At 29.6% G+C, this 17,014-nt stretch overlaps 3 protein-coding genes across 6 annotated transcripts; 1 reads left to right on the top strand and 2 right to left on the bottom strand.

The window, feature by feature from the left end:
- Positions 1-28: 28 nt before the first annotated feature.
- On the bottom strand, positions 29-3,717 carry LOC126836584 (THAP domain-containing protein 11-like). Of its 4 annotated transcripts, none has more exons than XM_050570128.1 (5): positions 3,325-3,717; positions 2,804-2,907; positions 2,253-2,353; positions 1,418-1,680; positions 29-1,266 (listed from the first exon to the last, which is right to left on the bottom strand). In XM_050570128.1, the coding sequence occupies exons 2-5, from the start codon at positions 2,867-2,869 to the stop codon at positions 1,043-1,045; spliced, it is 654 nt and encodes a 217-aa protein (XP_050426085.1). In that variant the 5' UTR covers positions 2,870-2,907; positions 3,325-3,717; the 3' UTR covers positions 29-1,042. The 4 variants fall into 4 exon arrangements, with proteins under 4 accessions (XP_050426085.1, XP_050426087.1, XP_050426086.1 ...); XM_050570130.1 differs by having other exon boundaries at positions 2,804-2,871; XM_050570129.1 differs by having other exon boundaries at positions 3,534-3,717.
- Positions 3,718-4,566: 849 nt separating this feature from the next.
- LOC126836578 (aspartate--tRNA ligase, mitochondrial) lies at positions 4,567-7,193 on the bottom strand. The gene is made up of 10 exons (XM_050570119.1): positions 6,814-7,193; positions 6,567-6,739; positions 6,394-6,495; positions 6,236-6,334; positions 6,006-6,176; positions 5,757-5,933; positions 5,509-5,688; positions 5,268-5,435; positions 4,954-5,140; positions 4,567-4,871 (listed from the first exon to the last, which is right to left on the bottom strand). Exons 1-10 carry the CDS (start codon positions 7,070-7,072, stop codon positions 4,723-4,725), a joined length of 1,665 nt encoding a protein of 554 aa, XP_050426076.1. The 5' UTR covers positions 7,073-7,193; the 3' UTR covers positions 4,567-4,722.
- An 8,097-nt stretch (positions 7,194-15,290) lies between these two features.
- Positions 15,291-16,491, top strand: LOC126836688 (uncharacterized). Its single transcript, XM_050570294.1, has one exon. The coding sequence runs from the start codon at positions 15,715-15,717 to the stop codon at positions 16,132-16,134; it is 420 nt and encodes a 139-aa protein (XP_050426251.1). The 5' UTR covers positions 15,291-15,714; the 3' UTR covers positions 16,135-16,491.
- The last annotated feature ends 523 nt before the right edge of the window (positions 16,492-17,014 follow it).

Raw genomic sequence — 17,014 nt, 5'->3', positions numbered from 1 at the left:
GTTACTAAAAAAAAGATACAAAAGCATATAAGTATGTTAAAATTTATTCAAAAACAGTCTTAAATACTATTACAGTCCTATTATAGTTAATATTTACATTAGTAGCACATCGGCAAAATGAAACTCGTGCAATACTAAAATGCAAACAAGTCTTTTGCACTATTTGAGGTAATCTACCTAAGAATCTCTTCATTAACTTAGATAATACATAGAGATACATTTAAGATGATAATATGACATATTTTTAAGATCATAATTTCGTTTGTTTGTTGTTAAAATGCAATTTTTGAGATTACAACTTTGACATTAGTACAAGTTGTGCGTTAAAAATAAACTGATATGTATAATATATTATGTTAAGAAGTAATCATATTATGAAATATCACTGTTAGACCAACATTGTTTTGCTAGGTCAATTATGTGCGTGAAATGTGATTTGATGACAAAGTACAACAAATAGCGTAACATCATCGTTTTATTCCAATACGCTTTAACAAGTTCACGAATATTCCTACGTAGAACACCTAAGCGGACTTGGAAATTTGTACTTGATCAAAGAGCTTAGTGGAGAAACATCGAGTGCTTCAATCATATAGTTTATGTTCCAAAGAAGGTTGTGAAAAATGAAGTATGGACTTGGAATAAATTAGAGCAAACAGTGTTTGAAATAAAATTATGAACTAATATTCCGATACATTCAAAATTGAACAAGTAAAAGGAATCACAAATAAGAAAGAGAGACAACTAATAACAAGAAAGGCATCTGATTTAAAAAAAAAAGTCAAGCCAACAAATGGTTTAACATCAGTTACAGACAAAGAAGTAGAGACAAAACCAGTCTTCTTAATAAATGTCATTTAATTTTTTTTTTGTTTTGGGATTTGAGTGAGATGTGATTATACTTGCTAAGCCTACATTTTTGGACTAGAAAATAGTCCAATTAATCAACTAGTCATTAGGAATTGAATAGAGTTCACGCCGAATTGTTCCTATCCTTATTTGGTTATTAAACCTAACAGAAGATGAAAAACTTTTTTTTTTTTCACTGTATTTTTTTAACTTCTTTGCAATAGTTTTTCTCTATTGTTTTACTTAGTATTCCAACCGTTTTTTCCAACTGCCTAATTCTCTCTTTTAGCGTACAGATCTCTTCGGTCAACTTCATTTCTCTCAGCGTCCTTTGCGATAACTGCATTGAAGTCTGACAAGAAAAATCACGTTTCGACGATGCTATCGACACAGACGACGGATAAGAAGATGAGGAATCTATCAGAGAAAAACAGTTAAAATTTGTATTAAAAGATATTGTACTTCATCTAACCTGACCAGTAGGTCTTGATTCCGGCAGTCATTACGTTTACATGACTGCCGAGGCTCAAGACGTCCTGGACGTGTTATAACGCTATAATTAATTTACCAGGAAACTGAAGTGAACTTGAAAGCGGCTGCAACATGCTGACGTTGGTCTTTTTTGAAAAGTGATTTTTGCCGTCCCAATATAATTGTTGTTTGAATAAAGTTGGAACGGCGAAATGCGTAAGCTTGTTTCTCACATTATTATTTAAAAACATTTTATTTTCAAAATGTTCCCCGCATACACGGTAACTTCTTGGAATAGTTCTAGGATCCTTGACGTCACTCAAATGTGTGTGGTTACAATTTTTAATCCAAACAGCGCACCTTAAAAGTACAAAATTAATTACTAATATTATATTTATATTAATGTGTTTGAAACGTTTGTTTAAGTGTGTAACATGACTTTTTTATACTTATATACTTACATTTACAATTAATTTTAAGTCAGTTCAGGGCATTATTTCAATATTTATTTTACTTAGAAAAAATTCAAATAGTAATAAAAATAATAATAATAAAAATTTATAAATACAAAAATTAAAAAAATCATATTTTATTTTAATTTGGACTAAATAATAATTTTGAACATATTTTAATTTGTATAAATTTAAATAACAAATCAAAAACTATTTAAAATAACACAGGCTATTTTAAACAATAAAATAAAAATGTATCTGAATACAATTTTATTTGAAGTTATAAAAATAATAACAAATATTTAAGTAATAATTTATTACTTAATTAATAAATAACAAATTTTTATGTGTTGCGCTAAATAAAAATGTACCTATAACTCAGTGTATCATAATGTAAACTACAATTATTCATTATTTTCAAATAACTATTTTTTTAATTTAAATATAAATCCCCAGGTTTGTAAAACATTAGTATATTACCTTTCCGGATCTTTCGGAAATGTGAAGTAACTCAAGTTCAACGTAGAAGCCTGTTTGTTTTTGCACTGTTTAACAGAACACCGTACACCAGTTTTTTTGGTCTTGATAAAACAAATAGGTATTACAAATTAAAAATAAAAATAAAACCAAGTATGATGAACTCAGTAAGCCCTACAATAAATAAGTCACATATATATATATATATATATATATGAAGGGCTGCGGAGAAAAATGATCATAGTCGTTTGTCAATTATTTTTCCATTCAGTTTTTTTTTCCTTATATTTAAATTAATAAATTTGATTATTTTGTAATTAAACTTTTCAATAAAATATATAGATAAAACAATATTATTTCATATGTGTTATCTTGTACTTTATCTATTTTTAAAGTTCTAAAACTGTAATACTGAAAACTTTGGGTACACTGACTATGATTGTTTTTTTACCGCAGCCCTTCATATGTAATTTAATGTTACAGTGTTAAGGAAAAGTAAATTTTGCATAAAGGATGAACATACAAAACATATTATATTATCTATAATTACTTACCAAAGAGCAATTTCTACTTGGGGATTTTTGGCTTTGAACAATTGATAATGGTTTGTCCTTTGGCATTTCTTTATTTTACGCATTGAAACACAAAAAAATGAGTTCTAAAAATTAATAGTAATTGTTTAAATACTATAACGTAATTTCTAAATAACTACTTAGTTAACCCATTAAGTTCTGGAGTAACCATTTGGTAACGTGAGACTTGATGTTACCAAATGGTAACACTATGAAAGAAATTATGAAAAAGAAAACATAATAAACAAAATGGGTCAAACCATTAATAATAATGAAGTAATGACGATAAATTAATTTGTTCTCAATTTTCAAACAAGCGGCAAAACAAACTGTACAATATTTATGATATATTAGTATACATAATATTATTTCATTCGGTCGAGTTACGGTGTGTAGTAATCGTAGTTACAATGCTCGATTTATTTTCTAGTAATAGTTGTCAGTGATTTTTTTTCCTACATTAGTATAAATACAGTTTAGGGATAGTCTTGAACTGTACGTACCTAAATGATTATTACGAGATGAACGCAATACTTCATTACGCTGCGGCCGATCATGTCACAATAACACGATAGGTTTAGAGGTGAAAACAATAAACTATATTATAGTGGGTCTCATGGGAAAAAACCGTAATTAATTTTGAATTTAACGTCAAATACTAAAATTTTTTGCAACAAACGGATCATGTCAATGATAAATTATTAGCACTTACGTTCAAAGTAACGACAATAGGAGGTTGTTGATTAAAGAATTAAACGAGGGAAATGCAACCAGACCGTCGTCCATTGTATGCTTACAAACATTAGACATGTTGAAACAATGTAGGTACCTGCTTAATCGTTAAAATTAAAAACAATATATTTTGCCAAAACTTAAAAACAAAATAATACTTTTGTTTTTCCTCTTGTGATAAGTGATAACAAATACCAATCATATAATCACAGAATATCTGTGATATTATTTTGAAGTGATAACATTAATGTTGTCATAGCAACGTAATTTTAATCGAGACAAAATATTATTTTAAAAATCAATAATAACGAAAATGCAATAACAATAATGGTAAATAGCTATGTAATTGTTGAGCTGAAATATCTCCAATAAAAGTAGAAAAGAAAAATGGTAAACGGTTGATATACTGCACAATGTAATTCATAAAAAAAAAAATTCTCTTAATTTATAAGAAAATGACAATTTATTTTTCTCATTTCATTTGTCTGGTGATACAGTGTTTGTCCAGAGTTGGACAAAATTGGATATTTAAATAAAATGTTAAAAAAACCGATATATTTAAATATTTAGGCCGTAACGTAAAATAAATAAACTGGAGTTCGATTCCGTTCGCCAAAAAAAAAAAAACTTTTGTAACATTTAAGCTATGCCTTAACACACGTGGAACAACAAAAGTAATAAGAAGAGCGCCTATCAGCTGTGTGTAAACTATACTAAATGGTCAAACAATACTCATGAAGAAGTGTTAGGTATTTTGAATAATAACTATCACATTCTGCCTTGGTTAATCAGTGGAGATTTTAACGTCAACTTCAGTACTTTCAGTACTCTTATTTAATTTCTAAACTATACTTTTAACACCCCCAGATAAACTCAGATAGACAAGCGAGTACTACATACAATTAGGCACAGACATAGCTGCAGTACTCCAGCGGAAATTAGACAACTTACAGTCTCGTGTTTATGTATCTTATTATAGTTAACAAAAACCGATAATATTAACGCAAAATATGTTTGTTGTAAAAGAGACAAAACAATTTATTTAATTCGATTTCCTCACATTACGCCAATAATAATGTAAGGCGGGACTAGCTTTATAAAACATAGGTACTATAACTACAAATGAAAAACAACTAAAATTATGTTCTTATATACAAAAGTTGCCTAAGTTAAAATTTTAAATATCTTTCTATATCTTCTGCGGATATCTCCGAAGGGGCCCCCGTCAGAAGGTCTTTGCCTTCAAATGTTTTCGGAAAGGCAATAACGTCACGAATGCTATTTGTACTACACAAAATCGACATTAATCTGTCAATACCTGCGAAATTAGAAAAAAAACAGCTTATAATAAACATAAAATACTATTAACATAATTTGTTTCGCATTAAATATTTGATTACCTAAAGCTATTCCGCCGTGCGGTGGGCACCCAGACTTCAACGCTTCGATCAAATGTGACATATTGTGTATAGGTATTTTAAGGATCGATTCTATCACTCTGGTTTGTAAATCGGCATCGTGTATACGAATAGAACCTCCTCCCACCTCACATCCGTTCAACACCAAATCATAATGATAGCCTTTAACCTAAGAAAACATTTTAGAAAAACCAAATTATTTCAAAAAGCGTACAGAATTATTAACACCGCTCAAGTGTTTAAATTATTATAGTTTCATATTATTATTATATTTTTCAGTATTAATACACTCATACTTTTAACAAGTTATCATCGGTTATTTGCTCCTGAGGTTGCGTGAATGGATGGTGGACAGACTGAATAGATCCTGTTTCAGAATCTTGTTCAAAAAGTGGAAAATCAACTATCCAAATAAATCGCCATCGATTGGCGTTATCGGTTTCTTGTGGAGTGTCACTTGACTCCTAAAATATATTTTTGTTAGTGACTAATTTTGATAACAATGAATTTATATAATTTAAAAATATCATCGTTTACCGCTGCTTGGTTTCTCATATCCGGCTTGTCGCTGCCATAATTTTTCATTGCTTCATCGTACGACATACGAGGGAAAGGCGTTTTAATTTCGCCCAATTCTTTAGGCCATATAAACGATAACAGTTCTTCAACAAGTCGCAAGACACCGTTTTGATCGGTAAATGACATTTCGATATCGAGCTAAAAACAAGTAATATTATAGTAAAATGCTTTTTAACAACACAAAGCGGTAATTTGTAATTTCCTACTTGAGTGAATTCGGGTTGTCTGTCAGGTCTGGTGGCTTCGTCTCGATAACATTTGGCTATTTGAAAATATCTGTCAATGGATCCAACCATTAGCATTTGTTTCAACTGTTGGGGACTCTGGACCAGGGAATAACATTTTCCTTTATCGTGAGTGGGCACAATAAACTCTTGTGCACCCTAGAAGAGTTAAGCTCGATTTGTATCCCAAACAGAAAACTTACAATTTTTAATCAGTCGTCATTAACCTACGCCGGGAGTTTTTTTGAACAACGTTGGAGTTTCCACTTCGACAAAGTTTCGGCTGTTGATTAGGAACTCGCGCATTTTCATAAGTACACTTGATCTTAAACGCAAGTTTCGCTGCATTTCTGGAAACCGCAAATCAACATAACGGTGTTTTAGTCTTATAGACTCGTTTGCCTACAATTAAAAAAATATATTATAACAATCCAAAAATTGTACGACCACAAATTGTTTACCTTGTTAAAATTTCTAATTTGAAACGGTATACTTGTTTTAACCAAATTGAGCACTTCCAATTTGTTGACGACTACCTCGATCAATCCAGTTTCTAAACTCTAAAACAATGTCTCATATAATAGCCACAAGTTAATTACAAAAGAATGCGTTTTCTCACGTCGTTAATTTGGTCGTTTGGCCTGGCATGTACTATCCCGTGACACAATAAAATCGACTCAAATGGAATATTTTTCAGGTTCACATTATTTGTTTGAGGATCCTATGACAAAATTTATAATTCTTTTCTTATAATTGTTATGCAAACTGAAAGAAATCTATGTTGGCACATACGTTTTTAGGTATAATAATTTGTGTCGAACCATAGCCGTCTCTTAGAGTGATGAAGCGACTGAACCGTGAGAATTCATACCAACCGCATAAAACCACCGTTTTGCCGACATCTTCTATCCTTAATTCGCCACACGTATGAGTTCGAAAAGTGTAGAAATTAGTCTCAGATACATCTAGAACGATATTTATTGAAAATTATAATTATTACTATTATTCGTAAGGTTAGAATATATTTTGTTCAACTCACCTGATGTATTTAAACTAGAAAACGTGTCTAGTTTAAAGGAACCTGTTACCGCTTCGTTCGATAAACGTTTTTCTTGAGCTTCTGAGATTTCCGTCGATACTTCATCTGTTTTCTTAGAATCGCCAAAGTTTTTTCGAGGGACGACAAACGTGGGTGCTTGACTACTTAACACAGGCAAATTGTATCGCATACACTGAGAACACACTCGATTCAAAGTCGAAGGATCTTTTAACAGCCGGGCAATACAAGAAGAAAACATTTTTTAAATCACGATTAACTCAATATTTATTACTAAACATTACAATTATTGAACAGTGAAATGTTATTAGGATATTATTAAAACTTAAACGGCAAACGTTCAAAATGTTCTACCATCTAGTCTTAACTTTCAAGTACTCGTGCAGGTTTTTTAAATTTTGATAACAGTTATCAGTTATCACCAACCGGAATTTTTCAACAGCTTATCAGCTTTACATTAACAGCATTCATTTTTCAAAGTAGATAACACATTACACATACTGTAGAACGCACAATATTGTAAGAACCCAAAAATGTTACTTAAAATTATATTAGTTTATCCGAAAAAATAATGAGAACAATTTTAGAAAATCGGTTACAAAAAAAAAAACAATTTTTTTTTTAAATATTTAGTACTTTAAATTTTTTAAAAACTAAATTAATTGATATTCCGAAATTACTGATCGCCATAGACCACAAATAGTATCTCCTATAAATTTGACTCCCAAGTCTAATGCCAAGCGAACTCTCATAATGGACCACTGTTACGAAAAATCTTCTAGGTCTCTATAATCTCCTCTAAATGCATCCAGTACACATTAACACTATATGAAGAAAAAAATTATAAAAGCTAAACGTTGTATCCTACAAAAAACTTTCTAACTGCACTCAATGAAATTATTAACCGTGGTAATAAAATGAGTAAAAAATGCTTTAGCCCAACATTAAGGGCTTTGAACTTTTATTCTCCTAAGACCTATAGTTTTATAAGGCAAGAATTTGGTCATTGCTTACCTCATCCACATACAGTAAGGTCTTGGTACCATGAGGTAAAGGTTGAAGAAGGATTTACCGAGCAGTCATTTAGCAATAGTAATACATTGAGTTCAGTGATAGTGGCCCAATACAAAATATAAGCCGGGTCACAGTGTTTCATAATATTATTATATTATGATAGATTTTGAGTACACATAAAAAAGTTCAACAGAAAATATTGTGGAACAAATCCAGTTTAGTTGCCCAAGCACTTCTTTCAATTTGTATTTTTATTAAAGGTATTATGTGATTTTTCTGTTTGCACAGTTATAGAATTATAACAAAAACTACTTAACATAATTAAACATAAAGCATAACACATTTTAAAAATCGCTAAAATTATATCGATACAAAATATATAAAAGCTGTACATTATTTAAAAAAAAAAAAAAATGTGAACGATAAATAGAAAAAAAATTTTTTTTTAATTTTTATCTAGTAGAATACATTTATTGCAAATTGTTAAATGTAGAAGTGTTCAATTAGCTTATTAATCCACGTATTGAAGTTTTTATATTTTACGTTGAGAGTTTTGAGAAAATTACTAAGCACACATCACACTGGTAGTATTTATCAAATATTACCTACCAAATGTGACGTGTGCTTAAAGTAGCTTCTTCAAAAGTTACATCTCATTTGGAGTGTGTGTTACAGGATACCAGTTGGTCATTTTGTAAATAAAGACTTAAAGTTCATTCCACATGTGTAGGTGTAGGTGAATGTTGTTAGTTTTTTTCACGCTTCTCTGCTGATTTTCTTGTGCTGCTTAAACAACTAATATTTTAGAACATATAATCTATAATAAGATATATCTGATATAATAAACATATGTTCATCATTAAACAAGTGAATATATTAAACAAGGGTTAATCCTAACAACTTTGTTAAAGTAAAGAAACATTAAATTTAATATTTTCCGATAACTCCAAACCGTTTATTTTTCTCTTATTCGTAAAATGAATTATATTGTTATTTAAAAAATCACGTTACCTGCGATTACTTTCGTTGAAACATTGTGGACAAATCTGGGTTTCAAACTACATTTGACAGTGTTTTCAATATAGTGCAACTTTGTATCCATTGATAAGCCAATGTTAGTATTCAAAGGTTTATTTTCTTTACTTCTGTTATGTAGTCATTGTAACAATTGTCTATTGAATGTACTTCTGTTTTAATTTTCTGCTCTTTCCGAGTTTCACTTATACTAAAAATCAAAACACATTATTGGCGGAAAAATTTAAAGTAAACATATATTTCAAAATTCAGACATTTTGTTATACACAAAAAAAAAGTACAACAGAAAATATTAAAGAAATTAAACACATACTGGTACAAAATAAAAATAAGCTGTACATTATTCATAACAAATAAAAAATGTGAAATGATAAGTAAAAAAAAAAATTTTCTTTTTCATAATGTTTATCTAGTAAAAAACACTTATTGCAAATTGTTAAATGTAGAAGTGTTCAATTAACTTATTAATCCATGTATTGAAATTTGTAAATTTTACGTTGAGAGTTTTGAGAAAATTACTAAGCACACATCACACTGGTAGTATTTATCAAATATTACCTACCAATGTAATGTGTGCCTTAAGTAGCTTCTTCAAAAACCACATCTATTTAGACATGTATAATACGGGATACCAGTTGGTCATTTTGTCAATAAAGACTTTCATAACTTTACTCCACATGTGTAGGTGAATATTTTATAGCTTTTTTTCTCGCTTCTCTGGTGATTTTCTTATGCTGCTTGTCGAATTTCAAAGTAATATGCATTGATTCCTTATATTTTATTCTAATGTAAACAATGTAATTAAAAATTCACACATTTTGTAGTACACAAAAAAACAGTACAATAGAAAATATTAAAGAACAAATCTAGTTTGGTTCCCCAAGCGCTTCTTTCGATTTGAATTTTTATTGAAGGTGTTTTTAGATTTTTCTGTTTGCACAGTTTTGAACTATAAAAAAAATTACCTAACATACTTAAGTATAAAGGGTAACACATTCTAAAAATCACTTAACATATACTGGTACAAAATACATATAAGTTGTACATTGTTCATAACAAATAAAAAATATAGAATGATAAGTAGAAAAAAAAATTATTTTTTTTAAAATGTTTATCTAGTAAAATACACTTATTGCAAATTGTTAAATGTAAAAGTGTTCAATTAACTTATTAATCCATGTATTGAAATTTGTAAATTTTACGTTGAGAGTTTTGAGAAAATTACTAAGCACACATCACACTGGTAGTATTTATCAAATATTACCTACCAATGTAATGTGTGCCTTAAGTAGCTTCTTCAAAAACCACATCTATTTAGACATGTATAATACGGGATACCAGTTGGTCATTTTGTCGATAAATACTTAGTTTATTCCACATGTGTAGGCGTAGGTGAATGTTGTTAGTTTTTTTCTCACTTGTCTGCTGATTTTCTTGGGCTGCTTATCAAATGTCAAAGTAATATGCATTGATTTATTTTATTTTATTTCAAAGTAAACAATGTACTTTACAATTCATACATTTTTAACTTACTTTGGCGAATAAAACTATGCGAATTGGTCTAGTAATTTTCTTGTTTTATGGTCACATGATTTTGTGGTTTGGTAACCTTCTCCAAATCGATAAAAATTAACCATAAATTTCATATATTTATATATTTATTTACATCAATATCATGGAAATGTAATTGACGAACTAACAAAAGATATACTGGACCGGTTATAGCTTAAGGGATGTCTATTTATGTTTTTTTTTCCATGTAGTAATGTCTTTTATGCTGATTACAATGTTAATTCTGAAGTCAGAAATCTACTGACTCTAGTTGAAAAGTTAGAGCTACTTTAACTCTAAAGTTTATCATTGTGCGAGGTATCCGTTCAATATGGTCTGTTACATCATGCACGATGAATAAAAAAATGTAACGCAAAACAACTCTGCAAGTTATTATCAACCTAACAAATCTGAACAGACCTAACTTTCAAAATAACAAGAAAATATACATAAATTACAGATAGACATAGAAATAATATTGTCCGGTAAAGCACATTTATAATAAACTTTTTTCTTACTATGACTTAAGTATGATGATTATAATTCTTTCATGGCTGAATAATCACACTTCAGTGATATAAAAAAAAGGAAACCAAAATGCCTTAATATACTTTATATTAAGGCATTTTGGTTTCCTTTTTTTTTTCTGACGACAGAATTCATTGTATTATTGCTGTACGTTGACGATTTAAAAGAAAAAGAAAACGTTAGATATAATCGACTTGATCGTCGTATTAAACTATCACAGTAATAGCATTCACAGAAATTATAAAAATATTATATAAGTTTTATACACAATGGCACAACTCAAAAGTCAGAAAGTAGCACGACTGGAAAGAAAACATAATGAATTTAGAGGCTAATAAACAAAAAACCTTTATCAATCACAGGTACGACCATGGTTGGTCCATGAACATCCGGATAGAAGACGGGCGGGTGGTGCGAGCACATAGATAATAAAAACAATATTCAATAAAATAATTGTACTATGTGCGAGTAGGACTATTGTCGTAGCAGTGTTACCACTACGAGCAGTGTAAGTTATTGTACAACGTTATTTTGTTTTGTCTCTTATATTTTTATTGTTGGGGAATCTGAAGACTCTCGGTAAATATGTGTGTAAAGATATGTATAACATGCAATGAATTTATAATAAGACTTCATAAAAAAAGTACTCATGAGTGGAATTTTCTTCTAATGTTACAATTAAATACTGCGTTACAAATTAAACACTTTCTTTTACCCATTAAAAAAAATTATACGTAGGTAAAATAACAAGTTAAAGTCCAACAGTGTAATGTCTATGCGTACCAGACCTATAAAGATAAATTCTTTATAGGTCTGTGACCATTTCTCGATCATATTCAAGATGTCCGACATGATTTTAACTCGTCCCATAAGAGCCCATGTAAAAATTAGATAGTTTTTTTTCTGTTTATTCTGTGGTTGAAATATATTATTTAATTAAGTATTTCAAATTTATATTTAAAATAGCAATAGGCAATAGCTACAAGTCAAAACATGTACTGAATGTTTAAAAAACACCATAGAAAAGTAATCTTAACCAGACTAAATTATTTAATACCCTATAAGCTATTCAAAACAAAAAATCCACTTTTAATTTTATAAATATTTTTAATTATTTTAATTCAAACCTTATTTTATTAATTAGAAATTAGAATACCTAGTTTATAAATTAATTAGTAAAAATATATACCAGATGTTGAACATGATGTTCCAAACGGTAATTTTGTTCATTTGAGATGTAGCAACTCACATTTTTCAATCCAAACTGCACATCAATACAATTTAAAATAATTAAATATTAATATCTTGATAATCATTTGTATAAATACTAAATAAATTACTATAAAAATTACTTACCAAGAAGGGTCCTTTGTAAAAGTAAATTGACTTAATAAAGCCGGATCTACTTGCAAACTTTTACAGTTCTTTATACAACATTTGGTTGTTCTACGCCTTTTAGTTAAGAAGAATTTTGTAATTGAACGTTACAACAACAACAGACAGACAGACTACAGAGTAACAGAACACCTAAGGGTAGCGCAGACAAATCACCAATGACAGTGTTACACGTTTACGACATGCGTAGATGGGTTAGACAGGTTTTGCTTACTAACAATCATGCTTACAAACATTGTGTTTACAAACAAACCATTAAAATGCATTGAACATTATGACCGTATGTAACGTTTAACGGGAAATACATTTTTTTTTACGTGGCAACACTGCGTTCACCAATCTGATTTAGTCTATTCCATGGTAATAACCACGGTTGCCTACTAAAGACAAACTAGTAGACACTAACTAGTAGACACTAGTAGTAATAACTAATAGTAGTTAAATTTATAATTAGTTAAAAATAATAACAATAATTATATTACGCTAGCTCTACACTATCGCCGAAGCTTTTAAGGTTTATCTTCAAAATCGGTTGTAGCGATAACATTTTTTATAAAAAATCCATTTAAGCTCTTTTCCCCTAAAAAATATCAAAGATATGGAAAACAGATTTAAAATTTATACGGAACATAATATTGTACCTTAAGGCTCAAGTAGAGCTACCATATTAATAAAAATTGTAATTATTGTAAGGTTTTAATGCCAAACTAAAACGTTTTACGACATGTCTTAGTTTTGTTTTGTGTTCTCTTTAGTAAATTAAAAACATATTGCTTAATTGAAATGTGGGCCTTGAACCCTTAATACGACCTCGGTATATTTCGCCGCCAAACTGAAGAACTTATTTATATAAAAGATATAATATAACATTATACTTACTACTTAGAAATAATATCCAGAAGTGGTTGCTTCGACGCCCTCTGACAAAAACCTAAAGCCACTTACCTAACACCAGTCTAGAGGTACAAACATTCTATAGCACTCCCAATGGATCGTTTTGACTTTACTATTTTATTTTGAATTTAATTAAAAGTTATATTATTATTTAATGACATTCAGTGTATTAACAAAGTGAGAAAATTAAATACTCAATAAAAAACTGAATACCCCAACTCTTTTTCAGAAATCGTAGCATACCTCTACTAATTTTTATAGCCGGTGTTTTTTAAGGGGTAAAAAAATTGACAGGTACGCTTTTGTTTTTATGTAAAAACATCCTCCATTTTCAAACTTGAGCACTGTTCATACTCGTTATAAACTGATGAGCGTGTGAAAAATACTTTTTTAATAACCAAATTAATTATTTTATACTATTAATTGATATTATTTGAACACATCATTTAACAACATCATATTTATTATTTAACTAGGCATATTTGACTAAATTTTGTTTTAATTTAACTAGGCAATTAATTATAAAAAAAACTCAGGCACCCATGCTATCAGGCTTATCAAACTAAAATTTTGATTGGAAATCAAATTGTTTGCAAGAATTTAAACAGCGAGTAGCTTTGATGAGTATTGAACTAAATCAATCTAATTCCGTCCATGAGTTTATAAAATATAACTTAAAAATATGAAATAGAAAACAGGATTAATTCTCGTTATTTATTTGTACTTTTTACTTTTATTCTTAGATAAGATTCAGTTACAATTATTATAATCTTAAGACCAAAAAAGTAGGGCGTGTTTACTTGTTTCAATATATGTTGTAGTCATTTTGCTAACAATAAATATACCCATCTATAATTTATTCTAAGTGCCAAATTCGCCAAACAACGTTTGTCAGTTTCTTAAGTATCACACTACCTATATAGTTAAAAAATAAGTAAGATATATAGGTAAGATTATTAAACGTTTTAAATTACACTAGTTTCATGATTCAACTAGTTACTCTACAAATTCAAAAAATGTGTACTTGTTAAGATGTAAAATTATATTGTGTAAACGCACAGTATAGTATAAAAAATATTTTATTGGTTACCAAAATATGAAAGTGATGCAAATCAGTATATTGGTACTCTTAAACTTAACCATCATATTGTAAACAGAAGCAACATACAAAATTAAAATTAATTTTTTTTAATCTTGAACAGGCTCTGCTTTTGTGAGAAAACATAATATGTTTCTACTTCGAACAGAACGTTCTTAAAAATAAACCGATTTAAGTTTTAAAAAACATTTGGATTCTTCATAACTTTTATATCGTGGCACGATTATTCTAAGATCATTTTTAGTTTATTATAAATTATTAATTTCTATTTTAAGTGAAAAATTACATTTATTAAGATTTTTAGTTTTTAAAATAACATTAAAAACGAATGTTAACTTTTGCCTCATGATGGGATATTTTTCATACGTAATTTTGTATCATTATTTATTTAAATTTTTTGATACTTATATACTATATTATGGCTCTTTAAATGTACTTTTAATGGTGTACTTAGTTTCTAAAAAAAAAAAAACAATAGGTATAATTGCTTACTGGGAATTGAAGCATATTACCTAATTTACGATCCGAATAGGCAATATATTTTAATCCTAATAGGTACCTACGTTAAACTTAATTGGACCTCGAAAATTGCATCTATACATCTAAAATTTCCACAAAAACTGTATGATTAAAAACAAATATTGGTTTGACCTGGTTAGGTTTACCGACCACTGTACGGCATCGAGTTTAGACGCTTGCTATAATATTTGATAAGCATTTAATAGGATTTTAATAGGTATTTAGGCATTATATATATCTAAATACAGGGTAAATTGCCGGTGGAGACGTTCAGGTGTTAAGTAGAATAGATAATACATTTAGTCTATTAAATTATAAAACGGAATGGACGTAAAAATTAAAATCGTATTAAGCTATGTCTATTATATTTACTATTTAGTCTAGTCTGTGGTTATACTACACGGTCTATGGGCACAACCGTCGGAAATTGGAAGGGGAAAAAATAACCACCAGTGACCAGACAACAGCTGCTGTTGTTACTATATACCAAATACTGTATTACGGTAATAATACTGAGTAATTATAGTATTACTCATTAGTTATTATCCCGCACCTAACACCCTGAACACGGGCCGTTAAGTGACAAGACGGCAGCTGTTGTAGCCTGTTCACACATGCTTCTTACAATCTTGCCATTGATTAATCAATGATCTCACTAAGTATACGTCCATCACTCATCAGTCGCCGGTTGTCGATAAATATCCAAATACCTAATTGATCGGGCCGATAACAGTTTTTTTTTTCTTCAATCGACAAGTAGGTACATAATATTATTATCTCTCTTGGGCGAGCAACAAGTGGGATTAGATATACCCTTTTGAGCAATCAACAAGTGCGAATCGAGCGAGATGGCCGCCAACACGACTTCCATCAAGATTTTCACCACCAAGACCGCCGTCAAGGAAATCGGTTCCATAATGAGAAAATGCAAACATCAGATGAGGTACTTCGACACCTGTTACGTGGAACAGTGGTACGGCGACAAACGGGTATTTTGCTATGTGCTCTACGAAGACGGTGTGCCGGTGTCTTTCGCTCTGTTGTCCACTTGCGACTTCGACCCGATGAAGGAGTACGCAAATCCGAAAATGTTGAACTTCATCTACACCCTAGAAGGGCACAGGAGAAAAGGCTACGCACTCCAGTTGGTGGAACACGTCAAGAAAAACAACCAGTTCACCGTGTGTTGCAACAGCGATGATTCAAAAAACCTATTTGAAAAATCCAACTGCAAACGTTTGGACGACCTCATGTACAGACATCCATAAACGTGCAATTAATGTACACAACAACAACCCACTCAATACATACGGCACAATCGACACCACGTACCCGAGGTAGGTGCCCGGATGCTACACGGCCGACGTTTTGAAAAATAACGCTTAGAAATTTAAAAGAATAGAATAGAAAGTTGCATTGCAAACACAGTAAAAAAAAATAAACTTTCCAAGTTTTACTTAAACTTATCGTGAATAAATTGACTTGAATTATATTATATTTTAGTGTAAAAAAATTTTTCAACTTTGTCTTACCAATATTATTTTAGACATCCTATCCTATATGGAATTTTGATAAATGTAAAATGTAAATTTGAGTTCTCAATAAATGTTTTGTGATTGTTTGTACTATTAGACTTTTATTTTCTTACTCAATAATAATCTAACAGACTGTGTAAAAACAACAATCACAGTTTGTCGATAAAGGATTTGCTATAAATACTATATCATAGTGGTCGAACAATGAATTTGCTTAAAAACAATGCTTAACAAGTACACTCAATAGAGATTTTTCCTTCTCCTCCATCCTCTCCGGCCAACATAATATACATTGTAGCATCAAATAAAACAAATTAGATTCTAACAAATTAAAAAGTTTGTTTTTGTATATTATGTGATGCTGGTGAACAAATAATTTTTTTATTTAATTTAATTAATTGAAATTTTAGCCAGAGCTTAATCTGGTTACTAAAAAATTACTTCAATGTAGACATAATTTTATTTGTTTGAAATGAGACACACATCAATAATTTAACGTCCATTGTTGATCGGTTTCCAGTAAATCAGATAAGTATTTAATACCTATGTATTCTAGAGATTTTATTTAATTTCCTTGTTATCAAAATTAAACTATTTAAAAATAATATAGTCA

This window comes from Adelges cooleyi, unplaced genomic scaffold, assembly GCF_023614345.1.
Source record: "Adelges cooleyi isolate 19-005CV unplaced genomic scaffold, UGA_ACOO_1.1 ACOO_flye_CR_arks_rails_tigmint_CR_PRNA_247, whole genome shotgun sequence".
Lineage (NCBI taxonomy): Eukaryota > Metazoa > Arthropoda > Insecta > Hemiptera > Adelgidae > Adelges > Adelges cooleyi.
This window is presented reverse-complemented; position numbering and strand designations above follow the sequence as displayed.